Below are 27,909 nucleotides of genomic sequence, written 5' to 3' on the forward strand. Positions count from 1 at the left end.
GCGCATGCGCGCCTAGCGTTTTATTATAGAAGATAAGGGTAGAATTAGATTTTTTTTTTTAAAAAGGCATGACACATAGTATCACTCAATTATGTTAACCAATCCATAGGCTAATAAATAAGATAAAGAATATGATTAACCAATGAAAGTGTGAGATGTAACATGCACCAACGTGGGTCAGAGCTGTCAGAATCATATAAAAGAAAGCTCTTTGAACCAAGGAGTCAGAACTCATTGGAAGTTCTCCATCAGACTGGCCAGCCTGGTGTATGCTCTATTACTCTGTATGCTATGTGATTTGTTCCTGTTAGCTTTTGCTATTTGATTATTAAACTCATATTATTTGTATCAGCATAAAGAGAGTCGAGTGGATCGGCAGGCCTAGAAGCAGGAGGGACTGAGCTCTCTTCAGACAAAGGAAAATCTCAAAACATATCTCTTTTCTGATGTATATTCTCAGGTTTAACAGGTAGTGCTATTAGTGTCCTGAGAAACAGAAGAATAACCCTAGTGTTAATTTTTTCTTTGTTTTAATTTATTGTATTCCCCCCCCTTAAACCCTAATTTTATGTATTTTGTATGGGTTTTGTATATTATGTTTTGAATATATGTGTGGTTACTCTGTATATTGTATTGTATTTTAATGTGTTTTATATTGTAAGACGCCCTGACGGTTCTCCTTAGGGCAGGATTGAAAATTTTAAATATTCCAGAAGAAACTGAAAACTCATCTATTTTACACTTAATCACCCGTATCCTCTCCTCCCCCTTCACCCCTCTCCCTACCCCCCTCTTCTCTTCTCTCACCCTTCCTCCCCCTTCTCCATCCTCGCCCCCCTCTATAAGTCGCCTTGAGCCTACCTAGGTATGAGCGATGCAGAAATAGAAGATTAGATTAGATTAGATCAGGGGAGCATCCAGTGGCAGGAGGGAGTAGGAATTCCTCCTGCTATTTTCGCTGCCGTGGGCGGTTCAGTCTCCAGTGCCGGTTCATCGGGGGATGTCGGGGAGTATTGTCATCTATCATCAGCTGTAATTTTGCTTAGAAAAGTTTTGAAGGAGGGTCTATTATTAATAAATAGTGATCCTTTTCCTATCATTAACTGTTACTATCTGTCTTTTGACAGAGTCAAGCAGCAGGAAGTGGAGGGAGCCATGGATGTTTTAAATCTTTCTAAGGATTTTAACAAAGTTTGAGTCTTCAATATATTATTCAATCCAGGGGGCCATTCTCCTAGTTTCTCTTGTATCTGATTTGGATAAAATTCTTGATTTGAAAACATACTGTAAGAAACAAAAGATCTAAAATTTTGTGGTCAGGCTGTACAGGTATTTCTCGATGTGGCCAGAGCCACACAGTTACATAGGAAAATGTTTGTTCAATTAAAAACCTAGGGGTATATATTCAGCCAACAGCGGTAAGCATTTTGTTAACTGATGCTGTCGTTATTCCCAGATATTCAATGCTAGGCCAATTCCAGGCTTCAGCATTAAGTATATACAAGTAGGCCTCAAGACAAGAACGAGTTGAGTTTTTAAAGCTGTTCTTAAGTCAGATCTTGTAGATTTTAAGATTCTGCTCCCAGCTGAAAAAAGGGCCAACTGTCCCTACCAGTGCTCCCTCTAAGGTACAGCATGCAGAACCACACACTGTTCTTAATGTGGCCATGCATCATTTCTGAATCTGCTACAGGAGAAGTGTAGGAGTCTATGCCACTGGAAATACTGCTCAGTGAAATCAAATGAAGCTGTGACTGCGTTCTTAAGTATGAGTTGTACTTAATCGGGGACTGCCTGCACATGGTCGAGACACATTATTATGATCAACGCCTACCTCTGATGTCAGGGACACACAGCCAATGAATGAATGCACGTGTTGTGCACAGACTTGTCATGGGGAAAAATCACCGGTGGCAGGAGGGAGGGGTCATCCATCCTGCCGTCTTTCAATTTAAAGGTACAGAGGCGCAGCGGGGTACCCCGGTGGCAGCAACAGTAGTGGGAGGGTGAGCGTGGGCAGTCATCCTACCATCTTTCAATTTAAAGGTACAGGGGCAGCGGGTTGTTGAGGAGGGCAGGATACTCCTGTCTGTGGCAGTAGCAGCTTGAGGGAGTGGGCATCCCTCCTGCTGAATGGGGGGCATCATATTGAATGGCCCTGGGATGGATCAATGGGAGGGAGAGAGGAATTGGGGGGTCATCTTTTTTTTATTATTTTAATTTGGGGGGGTGGGGCAGAGTCTGAGCTGTCAAGCCTTACTTTCCTGTCAGTGCCTGAGCCAATCAGAACTCAGACACTGACTGGAAAGTAAGGCAATGACAGCTCAGATCCTGCCAGAAAATTTTGCCAATAAATATAGTTCAACGATGTTTGAGATTCACCCAGCGATGATAGAGAATCCCTCAAAGTGGTTGTTTAAATATTAATGAGACAGTGTTACTATCATTTCAATATTAATGACCTCGTTGTACTACATTTGAATGGCAGAGTCTGCTAGGAAGCTCGGAAAAGACCATAGTGGGCCATTCTGATAATCAGCCAGTAAAATACTGGCATGCTAAACTGGCTGGAAATGGTTTAGCGACCATCGTTAAAGGCACAGCAAGATTTGAGAATCTGGCCCTTAGTGGCCATTTCTGGCTGGTTAAATTATTTTGAATTATTGATCAAATAATTTTCTTGGGGGCCACATTTTTTCTCAAGTTTCCTTGGAAATGTTTAGTAACTTGGGTCTTTGGAATAATAAAGAATATCAAGCTTTGCTCTGGGATGGGCTCTGTAGCTGTAATATCTAGTAAGCAGCAGATTGTGGCCTGTAACCGAGCCGCCTTCTTGGGATGGCCCGCCAGTGAATCCAGAAAATACTTGGGCAAAGGACAGAGAACTCAAGTTTGGAGTCATCCTGGAGAACCTCCAAGACCCAATGGTCGGTCTGCCATTGGGCCAGAAAGGACAACTGCCCACCCATATGTGAGAGGGAAGGTACTGGCTTGGCATCAGAACTGCTTCTTTTCAGGAGCCATCGGATGATTCCCCGTGGACAATTGGCACCGAGAATTGCAATCTGGCAGATGAAGGCCGCTAACCAGCAGGGGACGAGAACACCTGAAGGGATGAAAATCAGTGCCCTGAACCCCTGGAAAGGTGGGATCTATTCATAGGCAATGACATAGGTCCGCAAACCTGCACACTGGCTATGAGGTCATCCAGACCCTGGCCAAACATGAGCTGTCCCTTAAAGGGCAACTGGCTCACGGCTGCTTTAAAGGACAAATAACTAAACCACTGCTGGATCCAGAGCAGTCAGGCGCTTCCAAAAGCTTTTGCAAAAAATGGCTGTGCAACATATCCATGCAGTTAATGACATCACCAAGCAGTGTAATATAGCATCCTGCTTTTCCTCAGCAAAATAGTAGTTTGCTTTTTGGTCTTTCGTCCTATTTGAACCAGGGTAGCAGTGAGGCTGGGTAAAGGGTCTGTATGACCACATTGGAAAGAGCTGGACCACAGCAGGCTTGGTTTGTCTCACATCACATGGGTCATTATCCATCACTTCGGTAATGGTGAGGAGCTATCCTCTAGTGTAAGTGAATAAGGATATACAGAGGTGGTGGGAAACCATGTCCAAGCAATAAATACACTTGACAACTGTGATTACAAACATATAAAATTATTAGTTTTTTCAATTTTCAATACTGTGGGGGGTGTCATGGGGGAGGGAGAGTGGCCACCTCAGGGAAAGGAAGAGGATAGGTGTCTGGAAATGGCAGAGTTAAGGGGCACCAGGGGAGTACATTTGGCAGATGCCAGCACGTTTAAAGGCGAACGTCAGGATCATAAGTGACTCCAACATTTGTCCTTGAATGGCCTCTATTCTCCCAGTGGTAGAAAACTGGAACGCTCTTCCGGAGGCTGTTATAGGGGAAAACACCCTCCAGGAATTCAAGACAAAGTTAGACAAGTTCCTGCTGAACCAGAACGTACGCAGGTAAGGCTAGACTCAGTTAGGGCACTGGTCTTTGACCTAAGGGCCGCCGCTTGAGCAGATTGCTGGGCACGATGGACCACTGGGGTCTGACCCAGCAGTGGCAATTCTTATGTTCTTAAGTCCAGGACCTCTAGCTGCTGGGTCATTTGCCGCACTAAGGAAGCTAATAGCCCATCTTTTGGCAGATGTGGTTGCACCCCTGATACCACAGAGGATGTTGCACTGACTGCCTAAGGAGCAGCTGATAGCGGCAGCTAGATGTGTTGGTCCTCCTTGCTATTGGACACTATTACCACCTCCTAATCCTCATCCTCGTCTTCAAGGGGTAGCATGGTGGAATGACCAAGGAAGGTTGCTTGGTATGGTAGGGTGAAGGAAGGGGTAAGGGGAACAATGAAGGGATGATGGGAGGAGGGCTCTGCTGTGCTCTGCCTTGGCTGCCTCTTTCTTCTCCTCTTGTTGGGTATGAGGCCAGGGCTGCACTTGCATCAGCAGGAGGTCCTGAGCTGTAGATATAAAACACAGGAACATATGTTAGAAGTTTAGTTCTGGTGGGTACAGCACAGAGATTGTCTATTCATGATTCACTTATCCTACCAGTGGTGTTAGCCTATCCAATGGAATATATGCAGAAGAAGGATATAAGTAAGAAAAGAACAACAACAACACCCTCAAATTGTGAAGACAAGAAACACAGTAGGGGTGACCAAAAACCAGGCAACCTGGATTGCAAAAATGTCCTTTTAGTAAGGATTGGAGTAGGCAAATTCCAAGGAGAGTAGGTACCAAAGTTCAGAGCAATAAAAGGGTGGGCCAGAAGTAGGTATATAGTATGTATTGTAAAAACCTGATTGTAAAAACCGCTTAGATAACCTTGATAGGTGGTATATAAAATCCTAATAAACTTGAAACTTGAAAATCCTAATAATTTATTTTTATTTTACAGATATTGATTAGGTATAATACAGTATTAAATAATTTTTAAGCCTGTCCTGGAGGACCCCCAAACAGTTGGGTTTTCAAGATATGCTTAATGTCCTTCTTTGTGAGATGAACTACACATTTTTGCTCCACTTGTACATCTCTCCACATAAGGCCTATTTGGCCAGATTTAGACAAATGGACAATTGCTCTAAATGTGCTCAACCTCATGCTTCTCTAGGACATATGTTTTGGACCTGTCCCTCTGTTATGTCTTTTTGGAATGCAATTGAATCAAGCGACCATCTCCTTTGATGTTAATACCACATTACAACTCCAGAACCCAGGGTTTTCTGTATTGCACTATTTTACTGGGCAAGAAATGTATATTACAGTGCTGGCTTTCTATACACACCCCAACTTTAGCTCAGTGGCGATCTCTGATGATTACGCAGGCCTCGATGGAAAAGAGAGACATCATAAACTTGGACTCAAAAGTGGGGAAACAGTTTACTACTATATAGGAACACTTTTGTAACACCTATGGCTAAGAGCTGTCTATTGAACACTTGACCTTTATACTGGTAACCTTACTTCTTTTTTCAGAGCCACCTCTTTCTGGAGGAGGGGGGGATTGTTGTTTTGAACTTCATAGTACAATGTACCTCGATGTTGGTTGGTTATTGGCTACAGTTTTTCTCATCTCTGAATGTCTCTGGATCTCTCGTATTTGTATTAGACTGTTTTTAATTGTATACATTTTAAAGGAACTAAATAAAATATGGGGGGAAAAAAAGAAATGAATAAATACTGTATACCTACTTTTAGCCCAATCTGTATCTACTACTACTACTACTATTAATTAACTCTATAACGCTACTAGATGTACACAGCGCTGTACAGAGTCACAAAGAAGACAGTCCCTGCTCCAAAGAGCTTACAATCTAAACAGCCAAGACAGACAAATTAAACTTCATTTTATAGACCGGGTGTTCAACCAAAAGGTGCTCAACTTGGTTTACAATAATGTAAGTATAGTACATAAATATAAAAGAAGAAAGAAATCTAGAATGGCTTAGTTTCAAAAGTGTTTAGTAAACAAGAAAGTTTTCAGAGCTTTCCGAAATAAAACAAAGGGACCTAGACTTCTAAGTGATGTCCTGGATACAGTTAAGGGGAAGGGTTAATTTGCTGGCTGGGTTGGAGGGCAGAGGGGAGTACAGGACAATCAAGCCATTGTGACATCACTGATGAGGTTGGCTCTTATTGGCGGAATGAGGCATGATGACATCATAGTCTCAGCTCTGCTTCCCAAAGACTGAAACTCTTCACACTACTACTACTATGAATTATTTCTATAGCGCTACCAGACGTACGCAGCGCTGTACAGTCACGAAGAAGACAGTCCCTGCTCGAAAGAGCTTACAATCTAAACAGACAAGACAGTCAAACAGGATGAATATCGGCCAGCACCTGTTTATCAATTGCCCTATGATTCCTCTCTCATCCCCTCCTTCCCTTCCCCCTTCCCCAGGTGTCAACACTCCCTCCCAGAAATTCCCCCCCTCACCAATCCCCAACTCCAGATAGCTCTCTGGGCCTACCTGATATCTTTGGTGGTCCAAGTGGGGGTGATTGGAGCAGGAGTGGAGCTCACTTGCTCCTTCCTCTTGTGAATGAGAATGGAAAATGGCTGCAGTGACCTCTTGTGACAGCTCATGGTACTTGTATAATACAATAGATGGTGTGGAAAATGTATTATGCGTACATCAAAAAATATTAAACACAGAAATAGCACCTCATAAAACTGTCCTCCTGAAATGCAGAAAAACTGTAGGCGCTTATGTTTGTGCAGATAGAACAGAAGGAATCAGAAAGGCAGGGACTTACAGCTATATGTATACTTTAGAAAAAGCATGCATAAGTGTGTTACTTAACCCAGGAAATTCCCTGAGATAATGTTCAAAGCATACTTTTATTTTTAAAATTTGCTGGTATATGCATCCGATTTTTGGAAGCAAAGTTATAAATTTATCCCCCCCTAAAACAATTTTAAAGCATTTCTGCATGCTTACCCAGAGACCTGACATTTAAAACTTCACTCTGCTGACAACATGCATATTTTTCTCCATGGAGCAAAGAGGTAGGTCTGGAGGCAGGGCTAGAAGTGGTCAGAAAAGCAAATGCAAAGATTCCATTTCAAAATCCCTCTGCCTACGTTTCACATTTTAACCCTTAAAAATCCCAAGATGGCAACTCACCTGTTTGATACTGTCTGTTCTCCAGTCGTTTCTTTTTTTTTATTTTTGGCTTTGCTAACCTCTCAAATTCAGCAGATTCATCTATATGTAAGAGGGCACTGGCAGTGCCATTTCTATTTTCAATCTCATCATTGCTGTTACCTGAAAGAAAAAACAAAACAATATTTTTTGTGCAGCACTATTTATGCAGCATTTATTTACCGTATTTTCACGCATATAACGCGCGCGTTATACGCGTTTTTACCTACCGCGCATACCCCTCGCGCGTTATATGCGTGAGCGCGGTATACCAAAGTTTTAAAACATAGTTCCCACCCCGCCCGACGCCCGATTCACCCCCCCAGCAGGACCGCTCGCACCCCCACCCCGAATGACCGCTCGCACGCGCTCCCATCCGCACCCGCATCCACGATCGGAGCAAGAGGGAGCCCAAGCCCTCTTGCCCGGCCGACTCCCCGACGTCCGATACATCCCCCCCCCCCCGGCAGGACCACTCGCACCCCCACCCCGAACGACCGCCGACTTCCCGACAATATCGGGCCAGAAGGGAGCCCAAACCCTCCTGGCCACGGCGACCCCCTAACCCCACCCCGCACTACATTACGGGCAGGAGGGATCCCAGGCCCTCCTGCCCTCGACGCAAACCCCCCTCCCCCCCAAGAACCTCCGACCGCCCCCCAGCCGACCCGCGATCCCCCTGGCGACCCCCACGACCCCCCCACCCCCCTTCCCCGTACCTTTAGTAGTTGGCCGGACAGACGGGAGCCAAACCCGCCTGTCCGGCAGGCAGCCAACGAAGGAATGAGGCCGGATTGGCCCATCCATCCTAAAGCTCCGCCTACTGGTGGGGCCTAAGGCGCGTGGGCCAATCAGAATAGGCCCTGGAGCCTTAGGTCCCACCTGGGGGCGCGGCCTGAGGCACATGGTCGGGTTGGGCCCATGTGCCTCAGGCCGCGCCCCCAGGTGGGACCTAAGGCTCCAGGGCCTATTCTGATTGGCCCACGCGCCTTAGGCCCCACCAGTAGGCGGAGCTTTAGGATGGATGGGCCAAACCGGCCTCATTCCTTTGTTGGCTGCCTGCCGGACAGGCGGGTTTGGCTCCCGTCTGTCCGGCCAACTACTAAAGGTACGGGGAAGGGGGGGGGGGGGGGCGTGGGGGTCGCCAGGGGGATCGCGGGTCGGCTGGGGGGCGGTCGGAGGTTCTTGGGGGGGAGGGGGGTTTGCGTCGAGGGCAGGAGGGCCTGGGATCCCTCCTGCCCGTAATGTAGTGCGGGGTGGGGTTAGGGGGTCGCCGTGGCCAGGAGGATTTGGGCTCCCTCCTGGCCCGATATTGTTGGGGAGTCGGCGGTCCTTCGGGGGGGGGGGGAGGGATGTATCGGACGTCGGGGGGGGGCATCAGGCTTTCAGGATGGGGACAGACCTTCAAGGGGGGACAGTGCACGGAAGTCAGGGGGGGTGAACGGAGAGTCGGGACAGCGCACGGAAAGTCAGGGCGGGCGAAAGGAGCGTCGGGCAGCATGCGCGGTATACCCGTGAGCGCGGTATATCAAAGTTTTTGTGCAAATCATCGTGATTTCTGCGCGCTATATTCGTGTGCGCGTTTTATACGGGTGCGTGTTATTTGCGTGAAAATACGGTATGTCACATTTTTCTAACTAAAGAGTTCAAAACATGTTATAAGCTTCTTTGTATGGCAAGATACATGCCTTAGGTAATATGTTAGTGGGTAACATCTGAAATATGGAACAATAAAAGCATAAAAAGAAAACACAAGAATACGTCATAAAAGTGACCAAGAGCAGTTCTGCCACATATAAATGAACTCTTTGAGGTACTTACTTCAGTGCCATCAATACACAATAATGAGGGGGAAGCGATAAGAAGGGAACTAGAGGAAAGAGAGGGAGAAGGGAAAGAGAGACAAGGAGAGATGCTGGATCTTGGGAGGGAGAAATTGAGGTAAGAGAGACAGAGAGAGAGAAAGAGCAAAGAAAAGAGAGATGCTGGACCTAGGGGGTGGGAGAAAGCGAGGAAAGAAGAGGGTGAGATGCTGGGGTTGAGGGGAAAAACAGAGGGAAAAGAGACAGGGATAGATTGAACCAGGGGGAGAGATAATAATAATAATAACTTTATTTTTGTATACCGCAATACCATAAAACAGTTCAGAGCGGTTTACAGGAGAAGAGACTGTACATATGCAGCAAGATACAGCAAGTTAGATTTCAGGTGTATAATATAACCAGTAGTAATTACAAAATAATCTGATAACAGTTACAAGGGAGAGCAGAAAGAGGAGAGGAAAAACCAGGGGAGAAGAGGTAGGGCGATTAGAAGGGAGAGGAAGGGAGGCGAGGTAGAGATTAGTGAATTGGGGGGGAGGGAGTTAGAGAAATTTATCAAAGAGGTATGATTTGAGAGATTTCCTGAAGGATAGGTAAGATGGGGCAAGAGAGATGAGGGTGGTCAGGCAGTCAGTCCATTTGCCAGCTTGGAAAGAGAGGGTTTTGTCCAGGAATCTTTTGTAGATACATCCTTTTGGGGAGGGGTAGGCAAACAGGTGGGCATTGCGTGTACGGTTGGAGCCTGGGAACACAAAGTGGCGTGACAGGTATATCGGGAATGAGCCAGTTAAGGTTTTGAAGCAGAGGCAGGCGAATTTGAAGATGACCCTTGCTTCAATTGGAAGCCAATTAAGTTTTCTGTAGAAAGGGCTAACATGGTCTGACTTTTTGAGGCCATAGATGAAGCGGATGGCGGTGTTCTGAATGAGTCTAAGACGTTTAATGGTTTTCTTGAAGGAACCCAAGTAAATGATGTTACAGTAATCCAGGGTGCTTAAGATTAGGGATTGGACCAGCAATCTGAAGGTGGGGAAATCAAAGTAGTGTTTGATAGAACAGAGTTTCCAAAGGGTGGAAAAGCATTTTTTGATCTGAGCATTGGTATGGTCTTCAAAGGTGAGGCAGCGGTCCAGGATGACTCCGAGAATTTTAATGGGATTGATTGGATATTTTAGCCCATTAAGTTGCAGGGTGGTGGTCGTTAGTTTGTGGTTGGGACTTACAAGGAAAAATTTGTTTTTTTCTGGGTTTAGTTTCAGTTTGAAGCGTGTGGTCCAGTGTTCAACCATGGTGAGGACAGTTGAGATGTATAGTTCTGTCTCTTGTGACAGTGAGGTAATAGGGATGATGATAGTAATGTCATCTGCGTAAATGTAGGATTTCAGGTTTTGGTTCGATAACATGTGTCCCAGTGAAGCTAGATAGATATTGGACAGGGAAGGAGATAGGGGGAGCCTTGGGGAACTCCACAGGGTTTGCACCAGGTATGAGAGAAGGTTCCGTCGTTGTGGACTTGGTAGGAGCGGTTTTTTAGGAAGCCTGTGAGCCAGGTTAGTACCTGTCCGGAAATGCCAATGGAGTCGAGGCAACTAAGTAGTATGTCATGGTCTACTAGGTCGAATGCACTGCTGAGGTCAAACTGGAGTAGCAGTGCGCTGTTTCCTAGTGAGAAAAGTTGGTGGAGGTGATCGGTTAATGAGGCTAGAACGGTTTCCGTATTGTTGTTGGTGCGGAATCCTGACTGTGAGTCGTGAAGGATGTTGAATTTCTCTAGGTAAGATATGAGGTTATAGTTGACTAGACCTTCCATGATTTTGAGGAAGAGAGGGATATTGGCAATAGGTCTGTAGTTGGCGGCTGCCGAGGGTGGTTCTTTGGGGTTTTTGATTATTGGAGACACAAGGATGTGGCCGAGTTCCAGCGGGAAGTAGCCGGTAGACAAGCAGAGGGTGACCCAGTTGAAGAGTTCAGCTTTGAAGGGGAGGAACTCTTCAACTGGACCTGGAGGAGGGAAGCAAATCGAAGAGAGAGAGACCTGGAGCAAAGTAGAGGGGGAGAGATGCTGGATCTGGTAGGGGGAAGAGAGGGAGAAAGACTGAACCAGGATAGAAAGTAATGCTGTACCAAAGGAGGGAGAGAGACATGCTGGACCATGGGGTGGGGGCAGCGGGAGGTGTGGGAGAAAAGGAAAAAGAAATGGTGCAAGCTGGACATGGGAAGGGGCAAAGTCACAGAGAAGAGATGCTGGGCATGGAGGGAGCATAAAGACAGGAACATATAGGAACAATGTTGGACACAAGATGAGGGAGAGGGATAGAGAAGGCAGATGTTGAATGTGGGGGGGGGGGGGGAAGAAAGGGACAATGAATAGGCAGATGCTGAATATGTGGAAAAATAGGGACAGAAAGAGGGGAGAAGTTTTTTTGTTTTTAAAGTTAAGAATTCAGAGGAAAAATGGATGGTGGACACAGAAAGAGAAGAAATGTCAAAAGGACAGGAGACACTGGAGAGTTAAGGGAAAAAACAGAGAAAAGTAGAATAAAAGACACTAGGTCCAAAGCAATGGTCTGACAAAAAATATAGAAAAAAGTTTCTTTTTCTGAATTTATTAATTGTAATATGTGAGCTTTAAGAAATATATAACTCTGATATCTTGCATTTCAATTACTATTATAGTACTTTGACAGGTTTTCTATTTAGGTCTGGAATGTGTATGCTTTTTCCTGGATTTCCTGGAGCTCTGAAGAGATTGTTCCTCAATCCACACACCCTTACTCTGGTCCTGACTATGTGGGAAGAGATGATGTTATAACAGACCCATCTTAATTTTTCTGCCCAGGGCCCATTCATTCCTAGCTAGGCCATTGCCTATTCCATAAATTCCTTCTCTGGTCTTTCAACTCTGATCCTCCTTTCTCAATATTACATTCTAATCAATCCATATTTTTTAGCAGCAGCTGGGGTGGGTTTTCCAACCGTGACTTCTGAAGTTTCCTCCCGGTGGAAGTGGATTTGTTATCGCCTTCCTCATCTCATAATTCAGAACTAATTAGAGCAGTGGTTCTGAAACTGTCTGTTGGAACCCCATATGGAGACACATCATCAATGGATGGGTGTAACAGAAAGAGGGATGCTTCCCTTTCCTCTATCTCTACTGTAACCTATGCCAATAGTAGCAGTTGACATGGGGCCTGTGAGTCAATGAATATTAACAGGTTTTGCTCCTTCCTTTCCCCCCTCTTCCCCCATTTGTGTTTCCTGTTAGATTAGAAACCATGCATAGTCCTGGGATCTGTGGAAGTACACACAGCATCTTATGTTGATTGCCACAACTGCTACTGCTGCCTTCATGGTTTTGATAAGTGGAGGAAGAAGAAAGTGAGTGAAAGGAGGGAAGTGAAGGACTGCTATTTTGTTTTCATCATCATCTGGGGTTGTATAAATATTTAAGTGTTAAAATGGGTTCATATTGGATACAAGTTTGGGCAACACTGAGCTACAAAATTCAGTTCAAAGGTCACCAAGGCAAAGAGAGTGATGAACATAAGAATAGCCTTACTGGGTAAGACCAATGGTCCATCTAGCCCAGTATCCCATCTTCATGGTGACCAATCTAGGTGACAAGTACCTGGCAAAATTCCAAATAGCAACAATATTCCATGCTACTGATCAGGGTAAACAGTGGTTTCCCTCATGTCAGTCGGAATAATAGACTACAGACTTATCCTCCAGGATATTGTCCAAACCTTTTTTTAAAACCAGCTATATTAACCTGTCTTATCACATCCTCTGGCAATGTGTTTCAGAGCTTAACTATTCTCTGAATGAAAATATACTTCCTCCTATTGGTTTTAAAAGTATTTCCCTGTAACTTCATTGAGTGTCCACTAGTCTTTGACCCCCCTCAGATGTCTCTTTTCCAAGCCCTAACCTCTTTTGTCTTTCCTCATATGAAAGGAGTTCCATCCCCTTTATTATCTTGGACACTCTTCTTTGGACCTTTTCTAGTTCCATTATATCTTTTTGGAGATAAGGCGACTAGAATTGAATGCAATTCTCAAGATGAGGTCGCACCATGGAGCAATACAGATGCATTGTAACATTATTAATCTTGTTTACATCATGGTTACCATCTGGAGTTCCTTTCACGATCCAGAATGGAATAATTATATCAAACTATATAGCAAATACTCTAAATCATACTGCACTCTGGACTCATGTCCCCCGGAAATTATGAAAGTGGCTCCATTAGACTTTAAACTATCTTTGCTGCAATACTTAACCCATAACCTAAAAAATGGAAAGTTCCTCACTAATAACGGTCACATAATAACCCCAATTCCAAAAAATAGTAAAGAATCACCAGCACTGGTAACCAACTATAGACCAGTAGCATCCATTCCATTTATTGTAAAAATCATGGAAGGATTGGTACATACCCAACTGATGGAATATCTTGATCAGTTCTCTCTCTTACATGAAACTCAATCCAGTTTTAGACCTTTGTTCAGTACTGAGACAGTAATTGTGGCTATCTTAGATAATCTGCGTCTCTTGTTCAGCAAGGGCCTTAATGCCCTGATCATGCAATTTGATATGAGCTCTGCCTTTGACCTAGTGGACTATGGGAAAATGCTACAACGCCTGGATGTTATTGGTATTAGGGAAGAGATACTGAACTGGTTTCGAAGCTTCCTTATGTCCTTATGTTCCTTATCAAGTACGTTTCAATTATGATCTCTCCGATACCTGGAGCAATCCATCTGGCGTACTGCAAGGGTCACCACTATCTCCATTGCTTTTCAATGTCTACATGTCCTCACTATTGACCCAGCTGGGGATAAAATTATTCAGTTATGCAGATGACTTTACGATCATCATCCCATTTGCTAATTCTCTCTCGGAAGTTACTCCCAAGGCATCAGAAGCACTAAATTTGATGGAGCAATGGATGATTAAATTCAAACTAAGACTTAATTCAGAAAAAACAAAACTTTTTATAGCTTCGCCACATCCAATTGACACCAAAACACCACTAAACATCAATAAACTTAGTTATCCTATTCAGACTACTATGAAATTATTGGGTGTAACACTAGATCAGTGCCTAACCATGAAAGACCAAGTAGACTCCTTAATCAGAAAGGGTTTTTTCACTCTCTGGAAACTTCGATCCATTAGAGCATATTTTGATATGTCAGCATTTAGAATTCTGGTACAATCCCTTGTACTGAGTCAACTTGATTACTGTAACATAGCCTATTTAGCAATTTCCCAAAATAATATGCAACGATTACAATTAATACAAAATGCAGCGGGCTGAAGAAGTTTGATCACGTGACACCTTACTACCGATTTTTGGGCTGAAGAAGTTTGATCACGTGACACCTTACTACCGACAACTGCACTGGCTACCGATGGAGGCATGCGTAAAGTTTAAGTTCGCCTGTCTCTGCTTTAAAGTATTATACGGTCTAGCCCCTAAATACATAACTGACCTTTTTTCCTTCTCAGCCAACAGACATAAGAGAAGCTCACACTTGAACTTCGTTTCCCCCCCAGTTAGAGGATGTAAACTCAAAAGACACCATCAACACCTTCTCTCACACCAAGCAGCATTATGGGGTAAAGATCTAGAACAATTGCTTACGCCTTCCACTTATGGGGAATTTAGGAAACGCCTAAAAACAAATCTGTTCCTGAAGTATCTAGACAGCTGACCCGTACAATTCTTTCTCTTCAATAATGGTTCCCTTGAGTTGTTAACCACTATCTTTCACCTTTGTTAAGTTCAATCAATTTGTACCATCTTTTAATCTTTGTAAACCACATAGAACTTCACGGTCCTGTGGTATATAAACTGTTATTATTATTATCATAAGAACAAAAAAATTGCCATACTGGGACAGACCAAAGGTCTATCAAGCCCAATATCCTGTTTCCAACAGTGGCCAACCCAGGTCCCAAGTAATAAAACTGATTTTATGCTACTTATCCTAAGAATTAGCAATGGATTTCCCCAAGCCATCTCAATAATTAAAATAATTCTTAGCATCTTGTTTGCTTTTTTTGTCCGCCACAGCACATTGGGTGGAAAGTTTAGCATATTGTCTAAAATGAAACCTAGATCTTTTTCTTGTGCGCTGACTCCCAAGGTAGACCTTAGCATCTGGTAACTATGATTTGGGTTATTCTTCCCAATGTACATCACTTTGCATTTGTCCACGTTAAATTTCATCTGCCATTTGGACATCCAGCCTTCCAATATCCTAAGGTCTGCCTGCAATTTTTCACGGTCTACATGCATTTTAACAAATCTGAACAGTTTGGTATCATCTGCAAACTTAATCACCCCAGTCACCGTTCCAAATTCCAGATCATTTATAAATAAGTTAAATAGCACAAGTCCCAGTACAGATCCCTGTGGCACTCCACTATTTACCCTCCTCCACTGAGAAAAATGGCCAGTTAACCCTCTACCCTCTGTTTTCTGTCCAATAACCAAGTCCTAATCCACAACTGAACACTGCCTCCTATCCCATGACTATTTAATTTTCTCAGGAGTCTCTCATAGGGAACTTTGTCAAAAGCTTTCTGAAAATCTAGATACACTACATCAACCAGCTCACCTTTATCCACATCACACCTTTAAAGAAGTCAAGCAAATTGGTAAGGCAAGCCTCTCTCCATTCAGATTTTGTCCCATTAATTCATGTTTGTCTACGTGTTCCAGAATTTTATTTTTTATAACTGTTCTCACTGAAGACAGGTTACCGATCTGTATTCTCCTGGATCTCCTCTGATTTTAGTGACAGGTTACAGATCATGCTTGATTTTAGTGACAGGTTACAGATCATGCTTGAGTTCTTTCAGTATTCTGGGATACATATCATCCGATCCAGGTGATTCATCACTCTTTACCTTGTCAATTTCGCTTAGTATGTCTTCCAGGTGGCCTTGGGGGCAAGTTTAAGTGCCCATACACGTCTCTCCAAAGCCGCAAGAGATGTGAAATGTAGATATGGCCAGCTCAGCTGCTCACAGTAAGGGAATCCCTGATCAGCTGAGTTGGCAGGCCTCTCAAAGCCGTGGCTTTGGGAAGTCCTGCCAGCTCAGCTGATCAGAGTTGAAAATACCCCTGCCATTACAGCTGAGCCAGCTGCAGCAGGGGAATCCCAGCACCCACCCCCAAAATTGGCATGAGGGATGCCCACTCCATCCTGCCATTGGCCTGCAATCCCCTGACACCCCCCTAAAGCACCATCGGCAGGAGGGATGTTTTCTTGGGTGTAATAGCCTCTTTTACGGGAGCCATTCAGGAATGAAAGATTAGGTTTCTTACCTCTGCTAATCTTCCTTCTTGTAAATCTTCTCTGGATGCTGAATGGATGGGATCTTATATCTTTATTAGCTTCAGCTGCAGGTAACTAAAAGATGTTCCCTCCCCTTTGGACTACCTGCCCGAGAGCTTCCTGTCTTGCCCAGTTAGTAGAAAAGCCATGTAGACCTATAACAACAGGAAACAGTAGAAAAGAAAGAGAGGGCGTGGGACCTCCCGCTACCAGTCAATTCTGCTCAATAACATATTATACTAAAAACTACGGTCAAAAGTGGCCAACTGGAAACAAACAATATAAACTGCAAAACCCAGGAAAAATCCTGGAACATAAACACAGCCTGAAGATCAGAAGGGGTACCATCCTGGGGAACCCCCCACCAACCCTTAAACCCAACAAGGGGAAATACTCATGAAATTCTTAGTGAGGCTGGTCAAAGATAGAAATCTAGCTTACCAGTTACTGAAGAGGCGACCTGCGAATCGAACAAAAAAACTGATGGGCAGGCGATCAGCATCTAGAGAAGATTTACAAGAAGGAAGATTAGCAGAGGTAAGAAACCTAATCTTTCATTCTTGTACAATCTCTCTGGATGCTGAACGGATGGGACGTATCAAAGCTGTCCTAAAACTAAGGGGGGGGCCTGATGAGCCCGCCGCAAGAACAAAAGCACCAAAGGCCGTATCACCCTTAGCCGCCACATCAAGCCTGTAAAACCTTGAAAAGGTATGAAGGGAAGCCCATGTCGCCGCCCGACAAATCTCTGCAGGTGAGACCACATGAGATTCCGCCCACGAGGAAGCCATTCCTCTGGTAAAATGAGCCTTCACCCCAAGGGGAGGCTTCTTCCCTGCCGCCACATAGGTCGCGGAAATAGCCACTCGTATCCAACGCGAAATAGTAGTCTTGGAAGCAGGCCGACCCCGACACGAGGGGCCCGCCAAGACAAACAAATGGTCCGACAGACAAAAGTCGTTAGTGGCCTCCAGGTATATCAAGAGAAGACATCGGACATCAGACTTGGAACCCGAAGGAACAAAGGCTGGCAACAGAACTTCCTGGTTGATGTGGAAAGAAGAAACCACTTTCAGAAGAAATGAAGGCACAGTCCTCAAAATCACCGCCTACTCCGTAATACAGAGAAAAGGATCTCTGCACGACAAAGCCTGAAGCTCCGATACTCTCCGTGCAGAAGTGATCGCCACCAGGAAGATCTTTCAGAGAGATCACATCCAGGGGTTCATAGGGCGGACGAGTCAGGAAGCGCAGGACCAAATTCAGGCTCCACGACGGACAAGGTAGTCGCAAGGCCCCCCATAAGAACTGGACAACATCCGGGTGAGAAGCCAGAGAAATCCCTGAATGAAGAGGAACCCAAATAGGAGAGTCCTGCAATCTGAACACGCAGAGAAGAGACTGCCAGACCCTTCCAGAGGCCATCCTGCAGGAAGTCCAGAACCTGAGCTACCAACAGGACAAAAGGGTCCACCTGGAGCCCCGCACACCAAGCCTGAAAACACACGGACAGCCTTCCTGTTGAGATTCACTTGGAACTATAGCAGAGCTAACCAGATCACTCGTAGCTCCAGCCGATTGACCGACCATCGGCTCTCTCTCGGTGTCCAGCAGGTACTGTCAAGTTGTCGGAGCAGAGACCACCAACATGTTCCGAATCGCACTCCTGAGTTTCAGTTTTCTGGAGTCTGGAAGAAATACCCTGTTCAGACCCGTGTTTAACTGGATACTCAGGTACTCCAACTCCTGGGTTGGCAGGAGGCAACTCTTCTTCAGACTGATCACCCATCCAAGACACTCCAGTAGAGACACCACTTGGCGAACCGCCTAGCGGTCCTGCTCCCACGAGGGAGCTCCGATCAGGCATTCGTCGAGGTACGAATGCACCAAAAAACCCAGAGATCGCAGATGGGCAGCCACCACCACCATGATCTTGGTAAAGACTCTGGGCACCGATGCCAACCCGAAAGGGAGTGCTGCAAACTGGAAATGCCTTCTGAGAACATGAAACCGCAGGAACCTCCGATGTTCTGGGAAAATCGGGATGTTGAGATACGCTTCCGTAAGATCTAAGGAAGCCAAAAACTTCCCGGGTGCCACCGCTGCTATTACAGAATGCACCATCTCCATCCAGAAACATGGAACTCGAAAGAATACATTCACAGCTTTGAGGTCCAGAATTGGTTTGCAATCAACAGAATCCTTCTTTGGCACAATGAAGTAAATCGAGTATCTCCCAGAGCCCAAGTCGTCCTGTGGGACCTGCTCTATGGCTGCCAGATCTAGCAACTGGCGCATGGTAGCGCGCACTTTGCCAGCTCTGTCCGGATTGCCCTCGGGATAGGACATGAAGAAGTCTGCCGGCGGTTGAAAAAAGCGCAGTCGCAGACCTTCCCTGAGTACCTCTAGAACCCACTGGTCCAAGGTTATCTTCAGCCATTCCAGAAGGAAGGCCGACAGTCCTTCCGATTCAGGGAGGCCCCGCCAGAGCCCTGGTGTCATAATTTTCTTTTGGAAGAGAACGAAGGTCAAGAGTTGGGAAGCTGCGGGCGCGCTGTACCTCCAAAGCGAGGTCTGTAGGAGGCTCCGAAACGCTGTCTCGCCGCAGGGAGTCTGGCGTACTGTGAGGTTGTCCAGAAGGGATGAAAATTCGGCCATCCCGACCCCCTGGGCGGACAAGATCTAGGGCCAGGAAGCACCTTAGGCTTTCGGTCCTGCACACTTGCCATAAGGTCATCCAAACCCTGACCAAATAAGAGTGAACCTTTGAATGGCAGTTTGCTCAGAGTAGCCTTCGATGAAGAATCACCCAACCACTGGTGAATCCATAACATTCTCCTAGCAGAAACTGAATAAGTTCCCAGCTTAGCAAAAACCTTCAAAATATCATAAAAGACGTCTGCCAAATAATTTACTCCAAAGACCAAGAAATCGAGACCCCTAAGGACAACCTCCTCAGGATCCTGACGAAGTTTAGTATGACATGCCCGGGCCACAAAAGAAGTGGCCGCTGGAGCTCACACCCCCATCGCAGCAGAATCAAAAAGATGCTTCATGACAAAATCAAGTCTACGGTCCTGGACATCCTTCAGGACCACCCCTCCATCCGAGGGCAAGGAGGTATGTTTAGTGACCTGGGCCACCACCGAATCCACCCTCGGCGGGACTAGGCGCTTGGAAAATTCTGAAGCCATGGGATACAATTTTGCCATGGCTCTAGCACATTTCAGGGGACCCTCCAGGGCCTCCCAAATCTCCAAAAGCATTTCCGCCAAATCCGTGTGGTCTGGAAAGGAAACGGAAAGCGGGGGCTTAGAACTCATTACTGAACACTCCGCCTGAACCGCGGAGTCAGAATCAAGTTTCAACGTACGCAGGGATTCAGAGATAAGATCAGGAAGGTGACTGGACTTAAATAGCCTGCACACCGCCTGATCCTCACCCAAATCGTGGACCGCAGAGCTCCGGGAATCCCCGATATCCATTAGGCTACCCACATCAGCAGAGCCCGCCAAAGAGCCATGCGACAGCAACGGCATAGAAATTGATGCAGGCAGTGAGGCAATAGCAGGAAGTTGCCTCCAGTTTTCCGGCGGACCAGCAAGAGAGCAGACTGACATGCTGGAATCCAAAGACTGCACAGCCTATCACACTGGAGTCTAAAGAGGGGACACAGTCACAGCCCACTTTCGCATGAAAGCCTGAACATCATATTCACAAATTCCGGTGGAAAGTAGTCCCCGGCAACCAGGGCCAATCTGCGGGACTCCGATTTGGAGTGTTTTGAAGACTTATGAGACTTATCCCCGGAACTGCGCTTGCGTTTTGTGGAAGTGCCCTCTTCGCCCAAATTTGGCGTCCCGGATGCTGGAAATGCATCACCGGTGGAATCGGAGGCAATTAGAACCTCCCCAGAGGATAATGTGGCATCCATGCACAGTTCACACCCCTCACGGGCCTCAGCACAAGTAGCATACGGCTGCAAATCTGCAAGCCATCCGCCACAATTAAGGCATGAATCCATGCCATCCTGTCCTGAGGTAGCTATCTGTGAAGTTTGGAGCAAAAACAAAGTTTCTAAGTCCATAAAATACAGTTTTATAAACTTTAAAGTGAATCCAAGATGGCTGCTAAGGGTGCCAATTTTGACAAAAAAATGGCTTTTAAAAACACAGGAAAATGCAAAAAACGGTGAAATTAGGATTTTATAGTTGGGGGAGACCAGGGCATGCAGGGAAACCTCCAAAACCCCAATTTGAAGACTCCCAAAATCGGCAAACAATGTGACTGACAGACACCATACAGAGACATGTGCTGCAATGAAAGTCTATGGCAGCCTGTAAAACACAGTACAAGCAAGGAGATCAGTACCTCAGGAGCTGAATAAACTGAATATTTCAGGTCTTCTGACTGCTTCACCTTCCCTGCCACCTCAGATCACAATCACCAGGACCCCTCAGGGAAATCAGGGAAGACATGCGGCGTGGTTCCGATCCCGGTGTACCTCCTTGGAACCACAGTAGCCTGCGCTCTACCCATTTGCGGAAGAACCAGGGGAAAGATGGCTCCCGAACCTGCAGGCTGTTCAGAGAGTTTACTGTAGTTTCAGGCTTACAGAGCACCCTCCAGAAGCAGGCAACTTTAAAATGTCTGCAATCTCTCGCCGAAGGATCACTCGCACTGAGTTGATCCACAGTGTGTGGACAAACCCGCGAAAAAAAAATAAAAAAGGACTAAGAAGATAAAACAAATCACGAGCAGAATTAACTGAGATGATAGCATGCAGAGAAGCTGCAGAACAAACTGAGCAAAACAGGAAGCTCCCGGGTAGGTAGCCCAAAGGGGAGGGAACATCTTTTAGTTGCCTGCAGCTAAAGCTAATAAAGAAGAAAGAGCGAAGCACATCGAGGACATTGACCTGAGACCGAAGCGAAAATTGAAGAAGGGAAAGTCAGCAATCCTAGTGGGAGACTCGATCCTAAGGCATGTGGACAGCCACATAGCAGGAAGGAGAGAGGATCGACTGGTGACCTGCCTCCCAGGAGCAAGAACCAAGGACATCGTGGACAAAATTGGGAAGATCCTGGAAGGAACGGAGACGGAAGAGACCGCAGTAATAATCCACATCGGGACGAATGATGTCAGCAGGAGAGACTACAGAAGAAGCACGCTGATAGAACAGTTCAAAATTCTGGGAAGGAAACTGAAGATGAGGACCCAGAAGACAGCGTTCTCAGAGATCCTACCGGTACCGAGGGCAGATGTGAAAGGCAGGAGGAACTACAATCAATAAATGCATGGACGAATAATGGTGTGTGGTAACATAAGAACATAAGAACTGCCATCTCCGGATCAGACCCATGGTCCATCGAGTCCGGCGATCCGCACACGCGGAGGCCCAGTCAGGTATACACCTGATGTAGTTTTACCACCCATATCCCTCTATGCCTCTCATAAGGAGATGTGCATCTAATTTGCCTTTGAATCCTAGCACAGTGGATTCCTTAATAACCTCCTGTGGAAGAGCATTCCAGGCGTTCACCACTCGCTGCGTAAAGCAGAACCTCCTGACATTTGTCCTGGACTTGTCCCCCCTTAGCTTTAAACCATGTCCTCTTGTCCGTGTCACGTTGGACAGTGTAAATAATTTGTTTTTCTGCTCTATTTTATCGATGTCTTTCAGTATTTTGAACGTCTCTATCATGTCCCCTCGCAGCCTCCTCTTCTCAAGGGAGAACAGTCCTAGTTTCTTGAGTCGTTCCTCATATTCCAAGTTCTCCATACCTCTTATTAGCTTCGTTGCTCGTCTCTGCACCCTCTCCAGCAGTTTTATATCCCTCTTTAGTTTGGGAGACCAATGTTGGACACAGTATTCCAAGTGTGGTCTGACCATTGCTCTATAAAGCGGCATTATGACTTTCTCCGATCTGCTCATGATTCCTTTCTTTATCATTCCTAACATTCTGTTCGCTTTCTTTGCCGCTGCCGCACATTGTGCCGACGGCTTCAGGGTCCTATCTATCAGTACACCCAGGTCCCTTTCTTGTTCGCTCTTACCAAGAGTTGCTCCTGACATTCTATACTCGTGTTCCTTATTCTTACTGCCTAAATGCATTACTTTGCATTTCTCCACGTTGAACTTCATCTGCCATTGCTCTGCCCATTTCTCTAACTGATACAAGTCGCTCTGGAGTTCTTCGCTATCTTTCTGCGTTCTGATTGTCCGGCATAGCTTTGTGTCGTCTGCAAACTTAATGATCTCACTGGATATTCCGTCTTCAAGGTCATTGATATAAATGTTAAATAGGATCGGCCCAAGTACCGAGCCCTGGGGCACACCACTAGTCACTTTCTCCCAGTCTGAGAACTTCCCATTTATGCCCACTCTCTGCTTCCTGTTTTCCAGCCATTTGCCTATCCACCTGTGTATATCTCCCTCTATTCCATGGCATTGTAGTTTCCTGAGAAGTCTTTCATGCGGAACTTTGTCGAATGCCTTCTGGAAGTCCAAATATATTATGTCCACCGGCATTCCACTATCAATTTGCTTGTTCACGGTCTCAAAAAATTGAAGCAAATTCGTTAAACATGATTTCCCTTTCCTGAACCCATGTTGACTGGGTTTCAGCAATTCGTGTATATCTAAGTGCCGGACTATGCTATCCTTGATCAGTGCTTCAACCATCTTTCCAGGGACAGACGTAAGGCTCACAGGTCTGTAGTTGCCCGGTTCTCCTCTTGATCCCTTTTTGAAAATTGGCGTGACGTTCGCTATCTTCCAGTCATCCGGTATCTGTCCAGTTCTGATTGTCAGATTGGCGAGTTTTTGCAATAACTCTCCGATTTCAACCTTCAATTCCTTTAAGACTCTCGGGTGAATTCCATCCGGTCCAGGGGATTTGTCACTTTTAAGTTTGTCGATCTGGTAGTATATCTGGTCCAAATCTACTTCAACTGTGGTGAGGCTGTCTTCTATTACTCCACTAAACACTTTCACTGCTTCTGGTATTTTAGCGGTATCCTCCTCCGTAAAGACGGACGCAAAGAAGGAATTTAGTTTGTCCGCAATTTGTTTATCTTCCTTAATGTACCCTTTTCTTCCCTGATCGTCCAGGGGTCCCACCGCCTCTTTTGCGGGTTTTTTCCCTTTCACGTATCTAAAGAAGGGCTTGAAGTTTTTGGCCTCTTGCGCTATTTTTTCTTCATAGTCCTTTTTGGCATCCCTCACCGCCTTGTGACATTTCTTTTGATCATCTTTATGTATTTTCCATGCTTCGATTGGAAAGGATTCCACTTTGTGAGGAACTGGACAACGTTCTGGGGCAAGAGCAAACTCTACAGGAGAGATGGACTGCACCTGAGCGCGGCGGGAACAAGACTTCTATCAAACAACGTCAAGAGAGGAATAGAACAGGCTTTAAACTAAGAGGAAGGGGAAAGCCGACAGTCGACCTAGCGTCGACGATTCGGAAGAAGGTATCCCATGATGACACTAAGGGGATAAAAGGCTGGGAAGAAATAAGGGACAAATTACAGGAGTCGACTAACCCAGAAGAAGAGGTTAGAAAGATTGTAGCAAAAGAGAAGACACTAAAGACTGAAACACAGGGAAAGGCAATGAAGACACTTAAATGCCAGGATCTAAATTGCATATATACTAATGCAAGGAGCCTAAGAAACAAAATGGGGGAACTAGAAGCCGTGGCCAATGCAGAAGACTTAGACATCATTGGAATCTCTGAAACATAGTGGAATGAGGAAAGCAAATGGGATACAGCACTGCCGGAGTACAAGCTCTATCGCCAGGACAGGTCAGGACAGAAAGGAGATGGAATAGCCCTATACATAAAAGAAAGCATACAATCGACAAGAATAGACACAGCGGAGACGACCAACAAGCTGGAATTGCTATGGGTTAAAATACCGGGTAGAAAGGGACATGAAATAAAGATAGGCCTATACTATCGTCCACCCAGGCAAACTGGAGATATCGATAAAGAAATGGAAGCCGAGATGAAACAAGAATGCAAAAGCGGTTATACAGTTATTATGGGAGACTTCAACTACCCCGAGATAGACTGGAGTCTTGGAAACTCAAAATGAGCTAAGGAAACAGAATTCCTAGAGGCTACACAAGATTGCTTCATGGAGCAGCTTGTTAGAGAACCGACAAGAGGAAATGCCACTTTGGATCTAATCCTAAATGGGTTAATGGGATCTGCAAAGGAAATGGAAGTAGTGGGACCGTTGGGAAACAGCGACCATAATATGATCAAGTTCAAGGTTGAAGCAGGAATACTAAAAGGAAAGAGAACCATGGCGACAACTTTCAACTTCAGAAAAGGAAACTATGAAGCAATGAGGAAAATGGTAAGGAAGAAACTTAGGAACACTTCCAAGATATGGCAGATGGTAGAACATGCCTGGTCTTTTTTCAAGGACACGGTGAGCGAGGCGCAAAATCTGTACATCCCCAGATTCAGAAAGGGGAGCAAAAAGAGTCGAATAAAGGACCCGGTATGGATGACTAAAATAGTGAAGGAAGCGATAAGCAATAAGAAAAATTAATTCAGGAAATGGAAAGAGGACAAAACTGAGGGGAACTGGAAAGAGTACAGGAAGTATCAAAAAGAATGTCACCGTGTGGTTCGAAAAGCCAAAAGACAGTATGAAGAAAGGTTAGCCAAGGAGGCACGAAATTTCAAACCGTTCTTCAGATATGTTAAAGGGAAACAGCCGGCTAGGGAGGAGATGGGACCGCTGGACAACGGAGACAGGAAGGGAATAGTGAAGGAGGAGAAAGAAGTCGCAGAAAAACTTAACTTTTCTTCTGTATTTACGAACGAAGACACAACCAACATACCAGAACCTGAGCAATTCTTCAATGGAAATCAAGCAGATAAATTAACATTCATGGAAGTGAGCCTTGAAGATGGGCGCAGGCAGATAGATAAACTAAAAATTGACAAATCCCCGGGTCCGGACGGAATCCATCCAAGGGTTCTGAAGGAACTAAAGGAGGAGACAGCAGAACTACTGCAGCAAATATGCAACCCTATCCCTGAAAACAGGCGTGAACCCGGAGGATTGGAAGACAGCCAACGTCACGCTCATCTTTAAAAAGGGATCAAGAGGTGACCCGGGAAACTACAGACCGGTGAGTCTGCCCTCGGTTCCGGGGGAAATGGCGGAAGCACTGATAAAAGAAAACATCGATGAACACTTGGAAAGACACGAACTTCTGATAACCAGCCAACATGGTTTCTGCAGGTGGAGATCGTGCCTAACTAACTTATTACACTTCTTCGAAGGAATTAACAAACGGATGGACAGAGGTGACCCCATAGACATCATATACTTTGATTTCCAAAAAGCCTTTGACAAAGTGCCTCATGAACGACCACTCCGGAAACTGAAGAACTATGGGGTGGACGGAGACAGAAACATAGAAGATGACGGCAGATAAGGGCCATAGCCCATCAGGTCTGCCCACTCTACTGACCCACCCCCAAGTCTACTATCCTAGGGATCCCACTCCTGGTGACAGGTTCCCTTGGCTTAACCCTCTAAGGGATCCCACATGGGCATCCCATTTGCTCTTAAATTCTTGCACGCTGTTTGCCTCGATCACCTGCACCGGGAGCTCGTTCCAAGGATCAACCACTCTCTCGGTGAAGAAATATTTCCTGGTGTCGCCATGAAATTTCCCGCCCCTGAGTTTGAGCAGATGCCCTCTTGTGGCTGAGGGTCCTTTGAGAAAGAGAATCTCTTCTTCCATCTCGATACGGCCGGTAATATACTTAAACGACTTGATCGTGTCATATATAGATGGATCAGAAACTGGTTGACGGGTAGGAAACAGAGGGTAGGGGTGAAGGGCCACTACTCGGACTGGAGGAGGGTCACGAGTGGTGTTCCGCAGGGCTCGGTGCTTGGGCCGCTGCTATTTAATATATTCATAAATGATCTAGAAACAGGACGAAGTGTGAGATAATAAAATTTGCAGACGACACCAAACTATTTAGGGGAGCTCGGACTAAAGAGGACTGTGAGGAATTGCAAAGAGAGTTGAACAAACTAGGGGAATGGGCGACAAAATGGCAAATGAAGTACAACATTGAGAAATGTAAAGTATTGCTTGTGGGAAGCAGAAACCTGAGGTACAACTATACGATGGGAGGGATGTTATTGAATGAGAGTACCCATGAGAGGGATTTGGGTGTAATGGTGGACACGTCAATGAAACCGACGGCACAGTGCGCAGCCGCCGCTAAGAGAGCAAATAGAATGCTAGGTATTAATCAAGAAGAGTATTACAACCAGGACGAAATCTAAACTAAACTAAACTAAGCCTTAAGTTTATATACCGTATCATCTCCACGGAAGTGGAGCTCGACACGGTTTACAAAGCTTAAAATTATAGGAAGAGAGAGGAAAAGAATTTACAAGAGCATATGAGAGAGGGGATGTAAACAGGAGAAGAGAAGTTATATGTTAGAGAAATAAGTTATCCTGCTGCTGTATTGGGTGATGGTCCGCCCACACCTGGAATACTGCGTCCAGTTTTGGTCGCCGTACCTTAAGAAGGATATGGTGTTACTCGAGAGGGTTCAGAGAAGAGCGACACATCTGATAAAATTGATGGAAAACCTTTAATACGCTGAAACTGGGTCTCTTTTCCCTGGAGAAGAGGAGACTTAGAGGGGATACTTATAAGATCATGAGGGGCATAGAGAGAGTAGAGAGGGACAGATTCTTCAAACTTTCAAAAAATAAAAGAACAAGAGGGCATTCAGAAAAGTTGAAAGGGGACAGATTCAATACAAATGCCAGGAAGTTCTTCTTTACCCAACGTGTAGTGGGCACCTGGAATGCGCTTCCAGAGGATGTTATAAGGCAGAGTACGGTACTGGGATTTAAGAAAGGATTGGACAATTTCCTGCTGGAAAAGGGAATAGAAGGGTATAAATAGAGGATTACTGCACAGGTCCTGGACCTGTTGGGCCGCCGCGTGAGCGGACTGCTGGACAAGATGGACCTCAGGCCTGACCCAGCAGAAGCATTGCTTATGTTCTTATGATACAAGATCCCATCCGTTCAGCATCCAAAGAGATTGTACAGGAATAGCTTTTTTCACGGAAGCCATTCAGGAAGCCACTTAGTGCTGACCAGCAGCGCCAAAGCACGCTCCCACTCAGTACTGCTCAGCGGCTGAAGACATAAATCGTGGCAGAGACCAGGTTAGCAGCGGGGCAGGAGTGCGGAAAACTCACTCCTGGCCTGCACACCTCTGGAACAAAAGGGATTCCAGCGGCAGAGAAGGGAAGGTGGACAGGGTGGTGGGAGGGAAGGGAGCTGCATGCAGTGCCTGGCAGGGAGGGGGCTGGGTGCAGAGCCTGACAGAGGAGGAAGGGAAGGGAGCTGTGCGCAGTGCTTGACAGAGGAGGGAGCTGGGTGTAGAGCCTGACAGAGGGAGGGAGAGAGGGAAGGGGGCTATGTGCAGTGCCTGGCAGGGAGGGGGTTGGGTGCAGAGCCTGACAGGGGA

General features: G+C 45.7%; 1 protein-coding gene across 6 annotated transcripts in view; it reads right to left on the bottom strand.

Moving 5' to 3' along the window:
- Window positions 1-27,909, bottom strand: part of ZFX (zinc finger protein X-linked) — a 193,349-nt gene that overhangs the window by 21,342 nt on the left and 144,098 nt on the right. For 4 of the 6 annotated variants that reach the window (XM_033948097.1, XM_033948099.1, XM_033948096.1 and 1 more), the window contains one exon: window positions 7,172-7,312. In XM_033948097.1, the coding sequence (XP_033803988.1) occupies window positions 7,172-7,312 (141 nt within the window). Of the gene's footprint in view, window positions 1-2,593; window positions 4,496-6,985; window positions 7,072-7,171; window positions 7,313-27,909 lie in introns of those variants that run through there. The other 2 variants (XM_033948102.1, XM_033948100.1) reach the window with 2 other exon arrangements.

Source organism: Geotrypetes seraphini, chromosome 6 (assembly GCF_902459505.1).
Source record: "Geotrypetes seraphini chromosome 6, aGeoSer1.1, whole genome shotgun sequence".
In the NCBI taxonomy this organism is placed as follows: Eukaryota; Metazoa; Chordata; class Amphibia; order Gymnophiona; family Dermophiidae; genus Geotrypetes; species Geotrypetes seraphini.